Here is a 22,147-nt window from a genome sequence, read left to right on the forward strand (position 1 = left end):
CGACTGTATGAAACCGGAGCCACATACTTATCGGGGTATTTATAAACAAAGTGGTTCTGGTTGTAGAAAAATATCTTGACAAACCCTAACGTGGCTGTGAGTGAAGACTCAACACCGCTAGCCGACATGTTGCAGCCTAATGCGAATAAAGACAATGGTGATGGTAAAGTCTCATTCTCTATCAATGAGCCAGAAAGCGAGACTAATGCATCCAGAGCTGTGTTGTGTCGTGTGTCGTCGAACATGTAAACAACATACGACGAGAATATAACACACAGTAGTTTTGACTGGAACAATCCTGTTTACTTTGAAAGGCCCAATACCCTGCCTGACTAGCTCTGGCAGCACCACCGCCACGCAAGGGCTGTGTTGATCTATAACAGACAAGAGTCGCCATCTAACGGCGGAACGATGGAACTATAAAAGGCTCTTGTAACGTCTCTGGTTGACATAAGAATGTTGTAAAAACCCACATGCTTTAAAAAGCAAACTAAACAAACAGTCAAATGTTTGAAATGAATCGTGAAAATCGTAAAATCATTCATTGATTTACAGTAATCAAAGTAATCCCATTAGTGGAACACTGAACTATTTTGTTAACTTACAAACTTGTTTGTACCTTTAACACATAAATCAAAGAGTGTGGTGAGCCATAAGAGGTGGTAAACAAAAATACAGTAAGTGGAGAGGAAACATTTATTTGCCAACATAATTTATATCCTTCAGCAGTAATTAATTAAAATCCAACAATCATAATAATTACTGAGGCAATCAATTGCAACAAAATATAACACGCATTCTTTTGGAACTTCAATGGAATGCATACAATTTCAATATAATAATTTAAGTACAGAAAGCAGTTGTGTATAACCTTAATTTCTGTTTATGTACTGTTTTCAAGTACTGTAGTTTGCTTTAAAAGTATAAATGGCAAATCTTCTTAGTTGCATGCAGGGCACATGTGATCACTGTGAACTGGTTTTCAAAGCAGATGTGGCCGGCTGAATCATATAAAAGAATATGCTTGACAGTAGACACAGGTAAGGGGTAGTGCCATCTTTACCGAAATGTCCTGAACCATGGCTCACAGGCCACTGATCACAACAAGCCACACAACCAAAACGAAAGAAATGTAACAGACACAAAGCTATGGTTGTATTTAATCCCTCAAACTGCCCAAGCTCCCAACACCTAAGTCTCAGCGATGAGCTGTTTGGTCTCATTGTAAAGTGATTAATTAATGAATTCATTCATCCATTCATTCACTCATTTTGGAAGTCTTGCAGTCGATTCATCTATCAGTATGTCAGAGTGAGTCCGTTAGACATCCTTTCATACTTAAATATTTGTTTACAATTCAATTTTATCCATTATTAAAACCAATACAATTATGTAACAAGACAAAATAACACTAAACCTTGAAACATTGCTTCAAAACAGGTTGCCATGGTGTCTCTTACGTTAATATATTTGAGGCCTTTTGTTTTCATTTTAGCATAACCGCACAAGAGCTCTTCTTGTAGCGCACTGCTGAGATCCACAGGCATTGTGTTAGATCCCGGGGCAAGCACTGTATGTAACCCCATAGATACATTCTATAAAGGGAAAATTACATCTAAATGTGAGTCTACCTCACAATGTTACCCTGCCCCCTGAGAGAGACACTCAGTGCTATGCGCCAACAGCAGAACATGCTGAGGTGAATGGTGACCATTCACTATTGGTGGGGGGATGGGGGACAGAGAATAAACATAGCTGTCATTCACCTCATCTCACAGAAGCCCTTGCCAAATTACACACTAGTTTGCCCCTGCTGGAGGCATTGAGTTAACAAGTATACACTAACACACCAAAGCATGGTTGGTGGTTATTTAGGCAGACACGCACCATTTATACAGACAACCAATCACTATTTGGCCTGGTAAGCCCCTAACCAAACACCTGGTAAAGTACTGTACTGCTTATTATTTGCAGTCAGTCTGGAAGTGCCAGATACTTTGAATGTACTTCTGAAACATAAAAAAACAATATGGCAGACAGCAAGAAATTGGCAGCTTTGCAAAATTGACACATCTTCAATATACAAGACCAGGCAGCTTCTGGCTAGTTTAAAAGCAACACTTCTGATATGGCAAGTCACACAGTTGCGCATCAAGTGATATCAAGTGCAAGCAGTGACGACGTCTCGTTACGGTGCTTGCACAGGAAGCATTTCAGGGTGAACGTTTCTGCCGGCGTTCTGTTTGGTTCATGTTTTTGACTAGCTGATGTGAAAACAAGCGCGTTGCCGAAGGACAGCAGTCACTGAGCTCCCAATGCATATGTGAGCGGACTGGATTGACAAGGGAAGGCTTGTGAAAACCTCATTCGTCAAAGAGGTGCGCGTGAAACAAGAAGATAATGAAAGAGGAAACAAAATAAACATGAGTATGACCCTCCGTTACAATGGCTGTGCATCACTTCTCTATAATTACAATACTACAGTTAGTTCAGATCAACTGATAAAATGGCTACATTTAGAACCTATATGGAAAGACTAAAAATACACAACACATGTTTGATATGCATAAGTGCTTGAGTGAGGAATAACTGCATTATAGTTTGCTACAGCCTTTTCTTCTGCTTCGGAAGCAAAACATACCCCAGTATAGTACTTTGTCCTAAGCACCTGTAAATACTTTTAGCAAGTGAATATATAAATAAATGGAGTTAAATATTATTTTAACTACATTAGAGAGTTGGTTCCAAGCTAATTAGTAAGGTCCTTCAACTAAACAGTTTGGGAAATTGACAGTGTAGTAATACACTAATTACTGCGATCCAAAAGTAAGGCTTACTTCAACACCATACAGGAAGAAATTTGCTCCACAAAACAGGCGCAGAGGAGAGCACAAAACTTAAAGGTATTGATTATAAAGGACTTTTATATAATATAATATAATGCAATGTTATGTAATGTAATATAATTTTTCCTCTGATTCAACGAAAAAAAATCCTTTAAAAATAAAAACCTTCAAGTAAAGTGCCAACTGGTTGAAAGCACAAGGTAATTCCAGCCTTGCTCCCCACCAGCCTTGTACTATCTTGATTGTCTGGGGTTTTCCACCTTTTGTGCTTTGTTCTGGAAGGTTCTGTGCAGGTGACATGGAGAGATGTGGTGTGTGGGATGCATGGCAGGATGCGTTGTACTGTATGTGTGTGTGAGTGTGTGTGTCTCCTTTCCTCACAGTGTGTTTGCGGAGAAGAGCAGCCGTGTCCTCTCTGAGCGGCCTGGCCTCGTGGGGACCGGGGCAGTTCAGTGGAAGCCAAAAAGCTCACGTCGCTGCGCATCTGGGGGCATCGCGTCTAAACCCCAGTACCCCTCACAGCTCCTCTCCACGTGACAGGAACCTGAGTTTGTCACCCTCAGCCAGCATCCTCCGGGACAGCCCGACACACGCACCAGTCTCCTCAGGACCCAGGGGAGGGAGCTGAGGGGGCAGTTAAAAGAGTACGTAGGCGGCAGAGTCCCGGCATCCTGCAGCACCCCCCTGTACTCCCATCTTCACCTTCTCCCACCTATGGCTATTGACCGGTAAACATGTCGTCACCAGGGATACGGGAAATCACATTATGGGTACAGTTATCGATGCTGCCAATATACAGTACACATACATTTACATACATATATAGAATGGGCGTAATATACTGCAGCTGCCCACTGACAGAGTGCTACGGAAGCTTAGACATTTTGTTGTTGCTGTTATTGTTTTGTTTTGTTGGTTCAATCGTTTGGTGCCATAGGCTGCACAGGCCAGGCGAAAGGAGAGGCTGAAGGCTTTCTGCAGTGCGGCGTCTTCGAGGCTGCCCCGCGAGGGACCCTGACGACGGGCAAGGGGACGGCAGGGACAGGGGGACGGACACAGGGGGTGCGCTCAGTCCTGAAGCAGAGTCTCGCGCCAGTTGAAGGTGTGATTGGGCCCGTGGGTGAGAGGTAAGATGGGCGGGTCCACCAGCTGCCACACCCCCATCTCACCAATCTCCTCGCAAGCACAGAAGCCCAGATAAGGAATCTAGGAAGAACAGAGGGATGACAGAAGAGAACGACAGGAATAGAAGCAACAAGAAGAGTTATTAAAAACCCAACACACACATTATCACACACACACACACACACACACACACACAAATATAAACAAATGAGATGAGGCAAGACAACTAGAACAGATGGTCAGAAGAGGAGGCAGAAGAGAGGGGGGGAAAATGGAGAGAAAAAAACAGAGGGCTGACCTTTCGGACCACTTGCACAAAGTCCTTGGAATTCTGGGGGCTGAGGCCCTGCATCTGCCGCGTGCACGCCTCCAGGGAGGACGCGTGGGCCACTATCAGCACTGTGTTTCCTGTGCGGGGATACAGAGCTTATTGTAGCACAATCACAGAGCAGCAGATGGGATCGGGCGCCATGGGGCTCTCTACGCCCCAGGCAGACCTCTCTACGGTGGCCCTGCAGAATCCAAAAACCGCCAGAGAGGTCGGCAATAGCTAAGGGTCACACCTGATTACCATGCTGCTCTCTCTCTCTCTCTCTCACACACACACCACTCCTCCACTGCTGTATAACAGACCATTCTCTCATTTTCTGGCAAGAGCATGGAATGACACATGTGTACCATATGTCTCCCTCAGATGGAACTTGCGAGTCACCATTAGGTCTGTTTTCTATTAAGAATACTGACTGCTTCACATGCATAGGCTGATGTTCCCATCCATAGTGAAAGCTTGTGTCTGTGTAGCTCCTCAAAGAAGTAGTTTGCATCTATGATCAGGTCTGTCTTTCAGTGCAAACCGAGATCCATCTAATTGGATTTTTTTTAAAGCAACAGAATCATGACAGATTCCTTTTTTTTTTTTTTTTACAGAAACACAATTTAGGCTCAGCTCTATTTTTGGGCTGCTGTATCCAAAAGCCTGAATCTGGTCTTGTGGTGTGAAGACGTCAGGCCTACTCACCGAGGTTTTGGCACTCGCTGAGAATCTCCCGGGTCACCTGGAAACTCCGGTTAATGTACATGTCATAGGACTCTGACACGCCAAGCTTGCTAATGGGTATATGAGGTCTGAAGAAAAAGAGCACTTCGTTAACATTGATGTAGTATCACATAACCATCATACAATACTATAACAATTCCACTAATGCGTGTGTGTGTGTGTGTGTGTGTGTGTGTTTGTGTGTGTGAGTGTAAATACTGTATGTGTACAGCATGTGTGTGTGTGTGTGTGTGTGTGTGTGTGTGTGTGTGTGTGTGTGTGTGTGTGTGTGTGTGTGGGCGTGTAAATACTGTATGTGTACAGCATGTGTGTGGGTGTGTGTGTGTGTGTGTGTGTGTGTGTGTGTGTAAATACTGTATGTGTGTGTGTGTGTGTGTGTGTGTGTGTGTGTGTGTGTGTGTGTGTGTGTGTGTGTGTGTGTGTGTGTGTGTGAGTGTAAATACTGTATGTGTACAGCATGTGTGTGGGTGGCACAGATGAGCTCACCTATAGGTTGTATCCACACTCAGGCTAGCGGCTGCCAGATCGGCAGTGGGTATCCAGGAAGGCAGGGAGGTGCCCGCAACCCACTTGGTCCACTCAAACAGCCCCGGCTCCACACGGATCATAGTCTTCCCTTCCTGCTGGAGACCTGCAGACAGAGACAGACAAGGACGATTTAAACAATTTTATTAGGTGTTTTAAATGACAAAATGCTTCGAAAAATACTGTCATTCCTAGAACGTCACAGAAGCATGTAGTATAATATTACTAGAACTATTACTGGTTTTATTACTGCTCTTCAAGTACATTTAAAGGGCACAGCACACACCTCAGGGCATACACTATCCTTACTCAGCATTCTATATGCATAAGACTAGAGATCTAACTGCTGTAAGCAGAGTAGGAGTATGGGTTGGCTCATATATGTAAGGGTGTAGAACTGAAGTGTCGCTGTACCTCGCAGGATGTGATGGGCCGTTTGCACACAGCGCAGTGAGTGAGTGAGTGAGTAAAGAAGTGAGTGAGTGAGTGAAGAAGTGAGTGAGTGAGTGAAGTGAGTGAGTGAAGTGAGTGAGTGAGTGAGTGAGTGAAGTGAGTGAGTGAGTGAGTGAAGTGAGTGAGTGAGTGAAGTGAGTGAGTGAGTGAGTGAAGAAGTGAGTGAGTGAGTGAGTGAGTGAGTGAGTGAGTGAGTGAGTGAGTGAGTGAGTGAGTGAGTGAGTGAGTGAGTGAGTGAGTGAGAGAGTGAAGTGAGTGAGTGAGTGAGTGAGTGAGTGAAGTGAGTGAAGTGAGTGAGTGAAGTGAGTGAGTGAGTGAGTGAGTGAGTGAAGTGAGTGAGTGAGTGGAGTGAGTGAGTGAGTGAGTGAGTGAGTGAGTGAGTGAGTGAAGTGAGTGAGTGAGTGAAGTGAGTGAGTGAGTGAGTGAGTGAGTGAGTGAGTGAAGTGAGTGAGTGAGTGAGTGAGTGAGTGAGTGAGTGAAGTGAGTGAGTGAGTGAGTGAAGTGAAGTGAAGTGAGTGAGTGAGTGAGTGAAGTGAGTGAGTGAGTGAGTGAGTGAAGTGAGTGAGTGAGTGAGTGAGTGAGTGAAGTGAGCGAGTGAGTGAAGTGAGTGAGTGAAGTGAGTGAGTGAGTGAGTGAGTGAGTGAAGTGAGTGAGTGAAGTGTTGCTGTACCTCGCAGGATGTGATGGGCTGTTTGCACACAGCGCAGTGAGGGGGAGCAGTACACAAAGTCTATCGCTGCGTGACTCTCCAGGAGGGCCTCACCTACAGACAGAGAGGTGCAATAGCATAAAGACACAGACATCAAGCCACACACAGTACACACACACACACACACACACACACACACACACACTCTCTCTCTCACACCTACACACACACACATACAAAAACTCAGTACATGACAGTCTTAAAGATCCACATATGTTAGGCTAGGTGCCAGACACTGTTTAAGGGGCAGCATGTATGGTTAGGAAATTCGTGCTATGGCTAGCTTGCATGTTACATTTTTGTACTGGAGTGACATCCAAACCCACTTTTATCATAACCCTTCAGTTTAAAATGCTCCTTGGCAAAGTAATCAGACAAATCAGGATAACAAAGACAATTTGACTACTAGTAGATGATGAAATTAAATCACCCAAATCAACCAAACAATTCTACTACACCGTAGTAGAAGTTTGCTAATTCTACTATACCTTAGTTTGCTAATTGAAAAACTCTTCCAGAGTGAACTAGTGAGCAGCCAGAAATTCTATGGTGGAAGTAGATGATAAAAACCAGACTGTGTGTATTGGCTTTGTTTACCTATATTAAAGCCTGGGGCCTTCTCCCTTGATTTCCTATGCACTCAACTCCAAACACTCACTGTCTGGGTCCAGGAAATCTAAACGGACATCCCTGTGTGATAAGACTGAGGACCTTACGTTATCGTCTGTCTCATACAGAAGCAGAAGAGGGAGGGAGGGAGGGTGCTTACCTATGAGGCGAGCCTGCGTGGACCCAAACACAGTGATAGGACAATCCTTATCGTAGTCCCTGAACCCGCCAGTTCTTGCTGGAAGACTAGCCGGCATGTTAAGATTGGACCGCACATATCGACCTGGACGGGAATACATCGCACAATGCACACAGTGTTAGGCCAAAGTGGACATTATCAAGGAGACCCCAGACAGGCCTGGAATCAGTATGTCTGGGTCTTTAATGAGCATGTCTTTGTTCTTTTTTCCACGTCCTACCTTTGGCATCAAAGCACTGGGAGATCCAGTGTTTCCCAAACACCACGTCCATCCTCTCACCGTGGCGACACACAAACAGGGTCCTCTTCGGCAGCCGAGGCTGACTGTTTGGCCGGAGCATCTGGAACAGGGTAGGACAGATGTTTAGTTTGTTACACACATTTAGATACACTTCAGCAACAGCCAATATAATATCCTTCCATCCCTGACAGTGCAAGCATACCGCATTTATACATATAACAATTGTGAAATGATCTAAAATACCTATGAACATTCACATTATTTAAAAAAAAAACATTGTGATTGGTAATCCACAATGCCCCACCACTCAGTGTAATGTATATAGGCATCAAAAAAAGGTTGGGAATTGTACACCTGGCTTACCTGCATAGGTTGACAAATAAGACTGGGGGGGTCAAGGGGACTCGGGTCATCCAGAAGGCGGCTATCCAGCTGGCTATCTAGAAGCATCCCGCCCAAAGCTCCGCCCATGTCGGTAGGGGAGGTAGGGTTGAGGAAAGAATGGGACCTGTGAACAAATGTAGCGGAGATGAACAAAAGAGGACGCAAATCAGCATCAGTCTCTTTCTGCACTTGATTGGCACATGCCGCACTCACAGTCTGTGCAGCTCCATGTAAATGACAATCACAGTGTCTTTAATTATGTTAAGAATTTACTCACACAAAGTTCCCAGACAAAAGTCATGAATTATTATTTGACAATTGAATTGATTGATAATGAAAATGATTGTCCTCCACAATTGTTTCTTGGCAGGATTTATTGACAATGTACGTCTATATGTACCGCCCCCTCCCCCCAATAATGTGATTATATACTATGGATTAATCACATTTCATAACAACTTAATGACTGAACTTTGAGTATCCCGTGTGATAACACTGTTTACCATTTACAATATCGACACTCTGCCTCTTTACATTTTAAAATGCAGTTCACAAGTTTTCCGTGTTTTTGGACGCACCCATGGAAGATCCAGGTATCGCACTCATCTGCCCGACTGACATAGTTTTCAGGCAGTAGGCCAGACAGCCCCGTGCCCAGCGAGGTCCCGTAGACCCAGCCCTCGCTGGCACTGCTCTGCTCCACGGGTGACATGAAGATGAAGTCCCCTGGCACCAGCTCCAGCTCATCCTCATTCTGTGGCGTGTACGGGTACATCGTCCGCAGCGTCTGGGAAAGAGGAGGACGGACAAGAGGACATGAGACAACCATAGTCCATAGGCCATAGTCCAGCTTCCTTTTCTGTGACTTAGTAAGAGCACGTGGGCTGAACTCATATGGATGTTTCTTCTTTTTGTCACATCTTTTTTGCATTACTATGAGCTGGTCATTCAACAGTGCCTGCTGTGAGAGCACAAAGTCACATGCTTAGTGCCTTTTTCTTGCACTGTATCGCACCTCGTGATTGGCAAACCGGATGTCCCGGGAAAAGAGCACGGCCAGCCAATCACAGCCTTGCGTTACATCGATGCCCTTGGCCAGCTTTTCTAAAGAAGAAAGGTGATTGGTCTGAAAGTGGTACGCCAGAGTCACATGAAGCTGCTTTTTATGAGGCTCTACATGGGCATCTGTAAAGGAAAAAAACAGACAACAGTCAGGAAAGTGCCTGTTAAATACATGCCTAAACATGGGGCTGTGTTGATATGATATGATGCATTTATGAGCCTTCATTCTAACCACCCAAAGGTTTTAAGCCCTTCTCAGTGACATAAAATGCAGGCTGTGGTTTCAACCTTCAAACAAACAATTAGCTAATGAACCGCACCTCACAGAGTTACGGAAAGGGTGTGTCAATTGACAGATATATTTGAATGTCAAATCTAAATAATAGAATCCCATAAGTGCATTCCAACCACAAACAGTTACGGGCAGATAATGAGAATGAGAATTTGAACAGATAATGAGAAATTCATAACTTACTTATGCCCCTATCATGCAATTCCTGCCCACCTGCTTTTGCCGCCGCCTCGTTGGCGAAGTCAGAGGCGAAAGTCTTGAGCACCTCGGCCACCTGCTCGTCCACGAAGAGGCCGATGAAGTTGGAGGAGGTGTAGAGCTCCAGGGGGAGCGGGTTGGGGAAGCGCCCCTTCCACTGGCTCACCGTGGTCTGCAGCGCCTCACACAGCGCCTCCACCTTGGCGTCGGCACACTGCGCAGAGAGGCATTTACATTTAGTCATTTAGCAGACGCTTTTATCCAAAGCGACTTACATATGTGCGACTTACAATGTATACACATTTTACATTTACACTGATGGCACACTGCACATCAGGAGCAATTAGGGGTTCAGTGTCTTGTTCAAGGACGCTTCGGCAGGGAATCGAACTAGCAACCTTCTGATTACTAAACGACTTATTTACCTCCTGTACCACTGTCGCCCCCAGGAGAGAGACACAGCATGGTCCAGTCAGAGTTAGGTGCCACAACACACACACACACACACGAGGACCACCGGAAGAGACTAGAACACTTTTCAGTTTCTTCCCTTTATCACAGGGAAGCTGGGACACTTGGAGATGCTTCTGAACCCTACACTCTAGTTCTACACACTTCTACAGTATTAAAAAGTGAGCGCTGAACCATAAATGTCGCTAAACGGAAAAATCATTTGTAACAGACACAGACACAGCTCGGCCATAGTCCCTTCAGCGTCTGGTGTGCTGCCTTGCTCACTCTGTGAGCTTGCTTCCCTTTTTCACAAATCGATATCAACTGTCTACATCTCAAGAGACAGGAGTGTACTCTAAAGTGCTGCATACTCCAAAAGTAGTCAATACTCCAAAAAAACACTAAGATGAAAATGCAGCAGAAGACCACTTTGCAATGACAGGTTTGAAACACTGAAAGAGTAACCACACCACAAGGGCTGGTCTATAATTAGAGAGCACACAAATGAACAGATACACACACACAAGAGGCATGAATAACAACTGTGTTGCAATGAGAAGACCAGAGAGTCTTGAAAGAAACATCAACAGCACTCTCCCTAAACTCTGCTCAATAAGAGAGTAGCATGGGGTCACCTAACAGGAAAATAGGGAAATACCCATTTCATCTCACCACCAGACACTCATGAGAGTTTTTAGAGCCTTTTTTTAAAAAAAGAAGAGAGAGAACATATTGAAAAAACACAGACGCAAATCATCCTACGCCTCCCTCAGGCTGACTCACAGGAAGTACACTGAACTGAGCCCTTTTTGTTTCGGAACACCCAGGGGCAGTTCTTAGTATGGCCCATATAGGCAATGGCTGAAACAAGAGAGAAAGAGAGAGAGAGAGAGAGAGAGAGACGGAAAAAAAGACAGCAGCGCTTCACAAAAAAAACGGTGACACAGTAAACCCCCTCTCTCACCATGAAGAATTGGCAGAGCGTGATGTGAGGGAAGATGTTGTGGGCCTTGTTCTTGCCGCACGTGACGCGGCTCTGCTGCCAGAAGTGCGAGAGCTGGTGGAGCAGAGGGCCGCTGGGCCGCAGGTAGAGCACGTACTCCCTGGGCAGAGGGTCGTCCAGGAAGGGGTCGTCCACATGAGAGAAGAGCCTGGACCAGAGAGGAGATTGGATTGCGTTTAATTGTATCGTAAATCAGGTACAAAAACAAAGGAAATGCAGTTAGCATCTAACCAGAAGTGCAAATGTAGCATTATTTAGAGATAAAGTGCAAGAGTGATCCAATAAATATTATATTTAGTTTTTTGACAACATCTACAATTATGATGCAATTCTGATAGTACAGTGATAGAGTAGCTATGAGTTCTGTAGGTTACCGTGCGCACAGATTGTGCAGAGGTAAGTGTGAGCACAGTGCAGGGTAGTGTAAAGCAAAGGGGTAAGATAAGAGAAGGAAAGTCATATGGGGGCAGAGATGATGAAAATATGGGTGAATTGCATGTGTGAGAAGGTAAAAATCCCCCCCATTCTCACCGCTTTGCACTTCCGGGACCTAACTTTTGGCTCTCACCCACAATAGACTGTGGTTGTTCATGTATATGGGTGGCATGGGTGGTATATGGGTGGCAACACTGCACAGGCATTTTAAGTCACAAGATCTTCCTTATGTTTTCAAGATAGTAATTCATAAATCACAAGATAAGGTGTCCATAAGTCACAAGATCTTTCTTATGTTTTCAAGATAGTAATTCATAAATCACAAGATAAGGTGTCCATTTTGTTTTTCTTTTGTGAGTGCAACGTGCCTCCGTACTACAGATGAAAAGGCAGGGAGCCCAGTGGTGTGTTGATCACTGTGGTCAGGAAAGACACATAAAGCCTGAATGTCCAGCTAGGGAGCCCAGGAATTCCAGCCAGTTGTTACAGACAGGGCAGAGCCTTTTTTATCAAAAACTATGATGACTAAGCAGCTGTATAGGGCATTCAGACCACTCCTTATCACGCTCAGGCAGGCGGCCTTGTGGAGCGCTACAATAAGACGCTAAAGAGCATGTTGAGACGTTAAAGGGCATGTTGAGACGTTAAAGGGCATGTTGAGACGTTAAAGGGCATGTTGAGAAGGTTTGTGGCAGCCGATGGGAAGGAATGGGACCGCTGGTTGCCCTCCTTGCTCTTCGCTTACTGGGGGGTACCTACACAGGTTTCTTGCCTTTCCAATTTCTTTTTCGAAAGACAGGTGACAGGGATGTACTGAATGAGGTCTTGAGGGGCCTAAAACAGCTGAGCTTTACAGCACCAGGCTCATGTTTAGTTTAGTTTAGTAATCAGAAGGTTGCTAGTTCGATTCCCTGTCGAAGCGTCCTTGAGCAAGACACTGAACCCCTAATTGCTCCTGATGTGCAGTGTGCCATCAGTGTAAATGTAAAATGTAAAATGTGTATACATTGTAAGTCGCACATATGTAAGTCGCTTTGGATAAAAGCGTCTGCTAAATGACTAAATGTAAATGTAAATGTAAAATGTCATGTCCTCAAAATGAGGGAGAAGATGGAGGTAAGGACTGAGAGGTGTGGGCCAACCTGGAACAAGCCCAAACATGCCAGAAGGTCTGGTATGATAAGGCTGCCAGGCAGAGAAACCTCCAACCAGGGCAGAAAGCAGGGGCCCTACTCTGACATGCAAGATGAGTCCTGCTACCTATGAGATTGACTTACCAGGGAGAAGCAAACACAAACATTCAATGTAAACCTTTAAAAGAGTGGAATGAAAGAACGATGCAACCAGGACAGCAGCTCAGAGTGCAGGCTGTGGTGGAGGAGGGGTAAAGTCCAGAGCAGTTCTTCCCCACCAGTCAGCCTTCTTTTACCCTGGAACGTATCCCACCTGACCTCCGAACAGCAGAGGGAGCTACAGGGGATTGTTCCACCAGGCTTGTTCCAGGAGAGGCCAGGTTTCACGACGGTGGTGGAGTACTCCATTCCACTGAAGGACACTGTGGCAGTGCACCAAAGGATGTACCGTGTTCCAGAGAGTCTTCTGCCATCACTGACCTTGGGGGTGATTGAGAGGCCCACCAGTGATTTGAGCAATCCGGTGGTGCTCATGTCTAAAAAGGATTACACTAGGCACTTTTGTATTGACTTTCGTCAAGTGACTGCCCAGTCCCACTTCGATGCTTCCCCCATGTCCAGGCTTGAGGACTTGATTGAGCGCCTGCGGAAAGCATCCTACATTTCAACCTTGGACTTGTATAAGGAATACTGGCAGATTCCGTTGGTCAAGGCTAGGGATGATTATATTATATATATATATATATTTTTTTTTAATATCGATAGCGGAATCGAAAAGGATTTTAGCTAACGATTCCAAGGAATCGGTCCACTGGGAACTGGTTCTTAAAAGGAACCGGTTCTCGATTCCCATCCCTAGTCAAGGCACCCAGGCCCTACACTGCATTTCGAACCCCACAGGGACTGCTCCATTTTGTGGTTATGCCCTTTGGCCTGCAGGGGGCGTCAATCACTTTTCAGAGACGTATTGGCTGGCACAGACTCTTTTGCTGCAGCCTACCTAAATTACACTTGAGAGGGGCTCTGCATCTAGGTGAGTTTTGCGATGTGGGCTGGGCTGGTCTGGTCTGACCATCCACCCACAAAGGTGCACTCTAGCCAAGGAGGAGGTGAGATATCTGGGATATCTGGGACAAATTTGCCACAAATGGAAAAGGTTCAGGTGGTGCCGTAATGTCCAAGGCCCGGAACAAAGAAGGACGTCTATTCGTTCCTGGGGCTAGTGGGCTGATACCACCGTTTTGAGACAGACTTTGTTGGACTTGACCCGAAAGTCCGGTTCCACCTAGATCCCAATGGGGGGAGTGGCAGGAGAGGGCACTGACACTTTAACATTTGATGTGCCAGGGAGAGACTTTACCCTAGAGACTGACCACTGCACCTTCAGTGGCTTTGGTGCATGAAGGACTCAAATGCCCGGATCAGCCGCGGGTTTATTAGCCGTACCAGTTCACGCTGCAGCACAGGGTAGGAGAACAGAATGCTGTGGCAGAGTTTTTGTCCCGCCATCCATGTGGCGAGACTCCAAAGGGAGAGGGAAATGTGAGAAGGTGAAATCACCCCTTCTCACCACCTCGCACTCCCGCAAGAACTGGAACTAACTGGCTGTGTACTGCATGAGGGCGGGAGAGAGAGAGCACACACATGTGATTGTTCATGTACAGTACGTTCATCTAACCACCATTCTATGGACACTTCGGCTGTGTGCATTAAGAAGGATGATGTGAGTATGCGCCATAACATGGTTGTAATGCAGTTTTGTCCCAGTATCACAGAAAACACTTAGAACTCATTGTCACTGTTTATAATTGTATTATTATTATTATTATTATTATTATTATTATTACATGTTCACCATCCACAGCAGGTAGTGAGATACCCACTATTGTATGTACTATTTACTCCCTGTTTCTGTCTAAAACCCTGATTACTTCATACATACTGATGCTCACACTTTGTGAAGTGCATTATCCTCAGGGGTGTCTAATGTCCACTATGTTATGTATGTATCTGTGTTGTGCGCATAGTGTGTGTAAATATCGTGATGTAAATATTGAGGTAACAAGATGCAGGTGCATCTCTGTAGGGATCCTTTCCATATTGTCAGACCCTAATAATGACATTTACAAGCCTGTCAGTGGCACAAACAAGCGGTTTATTTTGACGTGCTGGCTTGCCTCATAGGATTCCATTGTGTAACCATATAGCCAAAGCACAAGCTTTATGGACTGTGTTGCCAGTTTTGAAAGCTGGCATTTTTGATTCTGGTTTTATTTTTGTTCTTGTTTGGTTTGCATTTTTTCTGGGATCTTTTGAGTGTTCATCTGTTAAAAAAAAATATTTTATATTTTTTGGAACCACCTCTTGCACATTTCCCCCACATTTCCCACTTACTCCAGTCAGCCCACATTCCCACACGTGGGGTGGCCGCCTCAGTCCCTCACAGCATGGACATTTATGAATGCATTTGTGCAACTTTTGCTCCATTGGATTTTCTCACTCAATTAGCAGGGCGAGGTAGTACATTTTGGGTCATGTAAGATCACACAGCTGCCAGTAGAGGGCACTGAATGCCTGTGAGATTCCAAACTGTGTTAAGGCTGAATTGTAATAAAGGGGGCCCCGAGATGAAAGATTTTTTGAGTGTAATGATACTAAAATTTTAATTTGTGTGTGTGTATGTGTGTGTGTATGTGTGTGTGTGTGTGTGTGTGTGTGTGCGCAGTTTGTGTGCAGTTTGTGTATACTCACCAGTCGCAGGCAGCTTGTACATTTCTGCCCCCGGTTGAAACCAATGCTTTCAGCCTACAATATGAATGAGAGAAAGGGAGGAGGGAGAAACAGATGGAGGGAGAGAGAGAGAGAGAGAAAGAGCAGAAAAGAGAGAGGTGGGGATCAGATCCATGGTTGCATGAGTCACAAAATCAATAGTTTCTCTTCCAGGGGATGCTTATTACAATGAGAGTATTCAGGACTGAGTTCAGCTAACTGTGTGCATGGCCATGACATGATGCACACACACACACACACACACACACACGTTGTCTCTCCTTCACAGACACAGGAGTTGTGTGTGTGGGGGGGGGGATTTGGTACAGTTCAGGATGATGGTAAGACCATGTCCATCCATCTGAATTTGGTATTATTATGTGTCTAGGGCCTTCAGTTTGCACACACACACACACACACACACACACACACACACACACACACACACACACACACACACACACACACACACACACACACACACACACACACACACACACACACACACACACACACACACACACACACACACACACACACACACACACGTACCATAAGTACCATCTGTGTAATGACAGGTAAGAGACAGCACAGGGGAAAAAACATGCAGTATTTTTTTTTAAACTTTTTTTTGTGCTAGTGTCCTGCTAGAATGACAGTATACCTGTTAATAGCATAAACAGAAGACATTTGATTTGCTGCATGGCTTGTTATTTCAGAAACAGGATCTGTTGTGAGCCCAGTTTGTTTGCCACAACAGCGCTGTGTATCAAACACACAAACCTTCCCAGCAAGCACACTTTACATATGTCTATCTCGCAAAATTACCACACAACGAATCAACACGCCCACACACATTAAGTCAGCCAACCACACAGCACACACAAACACTCACACACACACACACACACACACACACACACACACACACGCCTGACTTTTGAAAGCACACCGTGGGGGAGGGGAACTGCAACACTGTAACTAACGCATCGCTGGAATTATAGTAATTTCAGTAAACTTAAGCCTTCACTGGGATTCCGACTGCCTCCCAAACATCATCTGATACACAAACCTAGTGTAGTGTGTAGGCTGCATATTTCACCACATACCCACATATAACCACACCACAGCAAGGCCACCTACAGTCAAAACTCGCCGATCAAACGAACACCGCTTCAGACTAGTTACATTTCGTCTCAAACCCGGCGCACAATGCAGCCTTGTTCCCGTGGCAGTAAACTGAAAACATATATGCACTCATTAACGTAATCTTCTCTCTGACACTCTTTCATCCACAGTTGAAGCATCGGTTCTGCAAGCCTCTAATTAGAGAGACTGACTGGGTCGCACGAGGGTATGCCTCAGCAAATGAAAGGAGGCATAGAGCGGGAGAGGACAGAGGACTACAAAGATAAAAAAAAAAAATGTTTTACTTCTTCTCTCGCTCTACGAAGACTTGGATCGAAAACAAAATAAGGCTCTCTGGCTCTAGAAAGCTTGGGGTTCATATTAACTGTATGGCGCGTCTCGGTGAGCCGTGGGTGTGTTGGACGCAGCGTCCATGCAACATGATGGTGCATAATCAAATAAGGGGCCCGGCAGAAACAGTGCTGTGTTCTCGTGATCCAGCCCACAGGCCTTCTTCTCTTTCAGAGTGAAAATGAGCTGATTAAATTACCTACCAATCTAATTAGTGTCTTTTTATAAAAAGCTCTCCGTATCACGCACTCTGATAGGATCCATGGGGACTAATTCCTGTTCTGACTAGCTTTCACAGCCACAAGCGAGACAGAAAGTAAAAAAAAAAAAAGAGCGAGAGAGAGAGAGACTTTTTTTGGTTGTTGTTTTCACAGGCCGTTCTTGCACATTAGCAATGTGCTAAAGTAGAGTGGAGAACACCAGTGGTGACGGGAGAGGTCTCTGGACGTTCTTTCTCACCGCAGCCACGTCACCAGATCTGCAGAGGAGCCCTGCTATCACACGGCATCTTGAACTGAGAGGCCGAGGGGTTAGTGCACTTCCCCAAACAGAAATGACCATTACCGCGCGGAGGAACACATTTTCTTTCCCCCCCCCCTTCCACTGTGCAGGTCAACTACACATGCACTATATAGTGCAACTATACTCCAGAATAGGTGACAGCCCTGCGGTTCTCTATTTTTTTCTGTAGAAAGGTGTTAACCCATGCATTGTTCTAAAATACATGTCTATTTCTAAAGGTATTGCTTCATGTTCACACCCGCTCGTGGGAAACAAATGTGAGGTTTAGATACGGTGTCATTACCAAGTAAGGTCCCTCAACATACTGCTCGCTCTTAAAAGTCTTTCTTTACCTCTGTCCCTCACACATACACACACACATTCACACTCACACACACACACACACACACACACACACACACACACACACACACACACACACACACACACACTCACACACAAACCAAACAAACAAAACATCATGCTCAAATAAATACAGTTTTGTGCTTTCTTTGGGACCTGAGGGACTTCACAGTTCATGCTTGTTGGTGCATTGGTCTATTTTTAACCCTGGGCTACCGAAGGTTTGCCCGGCACGCCCACTCACCCCCAGGCCGGAGTGCCCCACTGCCACAGTGGCATGCTGGGACGGGAAAGCCCTAGATACAGAGCCATATGGCGCCGTGGACACAACCGCTTAAAAAAAAAAAAAAAAAAAAAAAAAAAAAGCATATGCATGCAGGCGCCCTAGACACATGCTCACCCACACACCCAGATTCACACTCTGTGGCCAACTCTACCAGACAGCTGTACGTGGCATGTGCTTGCTCAATAATCTGTCATATTATATTCGCGCGTCCATATGCTGTGGAGGGCACATGCTTGCGAACACCACAACACACGCTATCAAAGTGGTGACAAGCGAGCGAAGAAAAGCAAGAACTATAAATTGCAGTTGTACCACAATGCAACTGCCAAACTTGCAGTTCAGCTCAAAAAGGCCTAAATATCTGTAATATTTTGCCAGTCGCTAGCCTGCATTCATTTGGAGATTATTGCTGTTTTTAAAGCTGACAGTGTCTGTAATGAGGAGTAAGGCAGATAGTTCCGGTAGGCTATAAGCCAAGACCAAAAGATGAAAACTTTTATTTTTTGCCAGTCTCACCAGCATGTGGAAATGAGTTTGACAAATGAGTTTCTCAATGTGAAGAGACCTCAGATGTGTTACTGCCTCCCTTAACATAGTTCATTACCATTACTCTCTCTCTCTTTCTCGCTCTCACACATTACAGCATGTTACAGTATACTGTCACATCTCCAAGCATAACACAACAGAACACAGTTATACCAGGCACACATACACACAGACCCCCCACCCATGGTCTTATTGTATGCGATTCTTCTGAGTTACTGTGTTACAGGTCCCCCCTCCCCCCCTGCACGGCAGCCTCCGTTCCAAGCAGGAACTGAATGATTTATTTATAAACTGCATTTCCTGTCCTTGGGTAAGGAGGGATAAAAAGGCTGGACCCGGGTGCGTTCCCTTTGCATGTGTGTTTGTTTATGTCTGTTTGTGTGTGCATGTGTGTGTGTGTGTGTGTGTGTGTGTGTGTGCATGTTTTCGTACAGGCTGTCTTGTGTATACTCCATTTTGCACAAATATGCATTTGAAATACCACTGGGAAAAAAAAAAAAAAGTTTATTTACAAGTAGGTGGGACAATCGAAATGTAATAAAAGTACAAAAAGAAATGAACGGATTCTCAGAACACAACGAATGTCAAGAGGAACCCAACAGTAAACCAATGAGCACACACACAGGCCTGTATGCATCCTTGCACTGCTAGCCAGAAAAAAGACGTGTCTCTCCTACGTCGCCTCTCCTTCCAAACTCTTGGGAAATACACACTTCCTGTTTACACAGCAGTCAGTCCGCATGCATCACCGCGGCGCTCGGCCCACCCGCAGCAGTGGGAGACCCTCACAACTGCAAACTAAACCCAACCCAACCCACAGCCACTCCAGCGGCGCCATCAAATACCATAATACATTTATAATTCTCTCTCACTCGCAAAACAGAAGCCACTGTGTTCATTCCATGTAGCCTTTTCCTCCGTGAACGGTTAATTATTAGACAAATGACCAGGCTTGTTTTTACACAACACAGTGCAGCCTTTGTGAGTTCCTCAGGGGTGGGTGTGTGGGGGGGGGGGGGGGGGGGGCTACTTTCGTTCTCACTCTCTATTCTCTTCTCTCTCTCTTTTCGCCCACATACTGAAAAGGGAGACTCGCTAACAATGGAGAGTGTGCCTGCTCCGATTGTTCATGTGACAAACACCCCCCCCCCCACACACACACACACACACACACACACACACACACACACACCTTTCTACCTTCCATACTGGCCTCATTAGCATTGTTCGCTAATTGCAGGTCTCTGACGAATAGGGTGTTTTTTCTCACTGAGTGTCAGGCGGATTCCGGCAGCCTTTGTCTGCACACTCCTGTTACTTTGTTTTCTTTTACACAGTCCATCTTTCATACATAGCCCCCCCCCCCCCGTGCACACACACACACACACACACACACACACACTCCTCTCCTTTCACAGCCACATCATTATTCTATTAAGAGGGGCTGCACATGAGGGTGTGGTGAGGCGAGAGGCGGGTGACACCAGCGTGCAGAATGCGTGGGGGGGGAGGGAGGGAGATGTGATGTGATGTGTTCATCTTTCAATAAAGGTACATTTACATAGGAAACCACATGATTGACAGGAAAATGGAAGATGATGCTTTCACTATGCAAAGCGGCTCCTAGAAACATCTAACCAGATCCACACACACACACACACACGTGTCCTGGCCTTAATCACCTACCCTAGTGTGAGTGCAGTACTAACAGTAACTACCCTCTGCCCTCAACAATACAGAGGCTAGTTCAATCATCAACCCTGCAACAACTCACAAATGCTTCAGGTTAAGGCAAGTGAGAAGGAGTCGGAGAACAAAAGAGGAAGAGGAACTGTTTAACCAGGTGACTTGAGTGAGTGGGTGGGTGGGAGAGAGGCTGAGTAGGTGAGAGAGTAAGTAAGTAAGTGACTAAGTGAGAGAGTGACTTGGAGAGGAAAGAGTACGAGGGTGATGGAGTGAGTGGAAGAGTGAACCGTTTTCAGGATAATTCAGCGTGTGGTTTAAAAAGAAATACACAAAAGTACTCACGGCACAGACAGTAGCTCTGCTTAAAATGAACCGCTCTCTTTAAGACTTTACGTTTTTTGGAGACAGCCCCAAGGACACGTGAAAGGCCTTTTAGAGAACCAGATGCTTAATATTGCAGTAGTGAGCATCATTACAACCTGTGTGAAGTCTCTCCCTGAGAGGCAAAGGAGACTGTGCGAGGAACACTTCAAACGAGAAAAAGAAAGAGGGAGGGAAGTTACTCCATGAGGGTATGTGGGAGAGGCCAAGCTGATATGACTCTGTGTGTGTGTGTGTGTGTGTGTGTGTGTGTGCTCCTAAGCTGTGACTCATTAAACAATAACCTAAGGCCTATGAGGGGGGAAAAAAGTGACAATTAGCAAGAAGAAGTTGCTCACTCCAGCAGCACAACAGAAAGCATGACTCACTGTGGACTTAGAAAGTGCTCAGGCCTTAACGTCACTTTCCAGCCCTGCACCAGCTTCCATCCATCCCCCTGGCCCCACTCCAAGACTTCAGCGCAGAGGCCACCGCAAATACATCACTACAACAGGAACCACCAAATATAGGACCACATTCTTCAAGGCTCACGGACAGTCATTTGAGTAAAACTGGCATGAAACACGCCTCTCAAATAATAACATGGCTAATATGCAATATATACACTAGCATGTAATGCTGTGTATGTCCTTCACACTGCTAATGAGGAAAACCTGAGGCTCTGTTGAAGCTACACTATGGAACACTTGCTAACTTATCAAGCCCAAGCTAGAGATTCTACAAACCTTTCCACCCAACGTTTCTCCCTTGTTCTTCCCAGACCACCAGCTAAGTTCTTGTGTCTACATTTACTGTTGTACATGTATTGTGACTGACATCCTAAAGACCCAATTACTGACTCGGGGCGTGTGTCCATATAACGTTCTTCTCTGGCAGAAAAGTGCTGGCAGGGCACTGGGGCTCAACAGTGATGACACCAGCGTCTTTCTGAAAAGTTCTGACATTTTCAACTTGAAGCGCTCGGAGCAGCCGCACAAAAAAAAGGACGCTGTGCGCAGCACTTTTTCTGTAGGTGGTCGCATACACTCTCTCCTCACTGGGAACAATTGAAAAAAAAAGAGGCTGAATATGGACACTCAGCCTTAACGTCCTCCTAGGCTTCGGACTGGTTTAAGACCGAGGGCCCTAATTTCATTGATGGGCAACTGGCAACGAGAGAAGAGCAAAGTCCGCCGTGCATGAACTCATTTAATAACTTGGCAAAATCATTTTGCTAATTTAATAGCATGAGCAATAGCCTAAGTGCAAACATGGGTGGGTCAGCGCCAAGGGTCTCACATGCCACGCCATAGTTTAAGTTCATGCGTGACAGACTTTGCTCATCGCTTTGCCCGTTGCCTGTGTCCTAATGAAAAACAGTATAACAAATATTTTTAAAGAAATTAAAACGTTTAATAAAACCTAATAAGAGC

General features: G+C 45.4%; 1 protein-coding gene across 2 annotated transcripts in view; it reads right to left on the minus strand.

Moving 5' to 3' along the window:
- Positions 1–682: 682 nt before the first annotated feature.
- Positions 683–22,147, minus strand: part of ubash3ba (ubiquitin associated and SH3 domain containing Ba) — a 31,906-nt gene continuing 10,441 nt past the window's right edge. The window contains exons 2-14 of one of the 2 annotated variants that reach the window (XM_012834800.3): positions 15,476–15,529; positions 11,118–11,304; positions 9,716–9,914; positions 9,164–9,333; positions 8,727–8,935; positions 8,128–8,272; positions 7,744–7,864; positions 7,485–7,607; positions 6,677–6,769; positions 5,515–5,659; positions 4,990–5,096; positions 4,270–4,379; positions 683–4,052 (exon numbers count right to left, since the gene is read on the minus strand). In XM_012834800.3, the coding sequence (XP_012690254.1) occupies positions 3,915–4,052; positions 4,270–4,379; positions 4,990–5,096; positions 5,515–5,659; positions 6,677–6,769; positions 7,485–7,607; positions 7,744–7,864; positions 8,128–8,272; positions 8,727–8,935; positions 9,164–9,333; positions 9,716–9,914; positions 11,118–11,304; positions 15,476–15,529 (1,801 nt within the window). In that variant the 3' untranslated portion in view covers positions 683–3,914. Of the gene's footprint in view, positions 4,053–4,269; positions 4,380–4,989; positions 5,097–5,514; positions 5,660–6,676; positions 6,770–7,484; positions 7,608–7,743; positions 7,865–8,127; positions 8,273–8,726; positions 8,936–9,163; positions 9,334–9,685; positions 9,915–11,117; positions 11,305–15,475; positions 15,530–22,147 lie in introns of both variants that reach the window. The other variant, XM_031572470.2, reaches the window with a different exon arrangement.

Source organism: Clupea harengus, chromosome 8 (genome assembly GCF_900700415.2).
Source record: "Clupea harengus chromosome 8, Ch_v2.0.2, whole genome shotgun sequence".
Classification (NCBI taxonomy): domain Eukaryota; kingdom Metazoa; phylum Chordata; class Actinopteri; order Clupeiformes; family Clupeidae; genus Clupea; species Clupea harengus.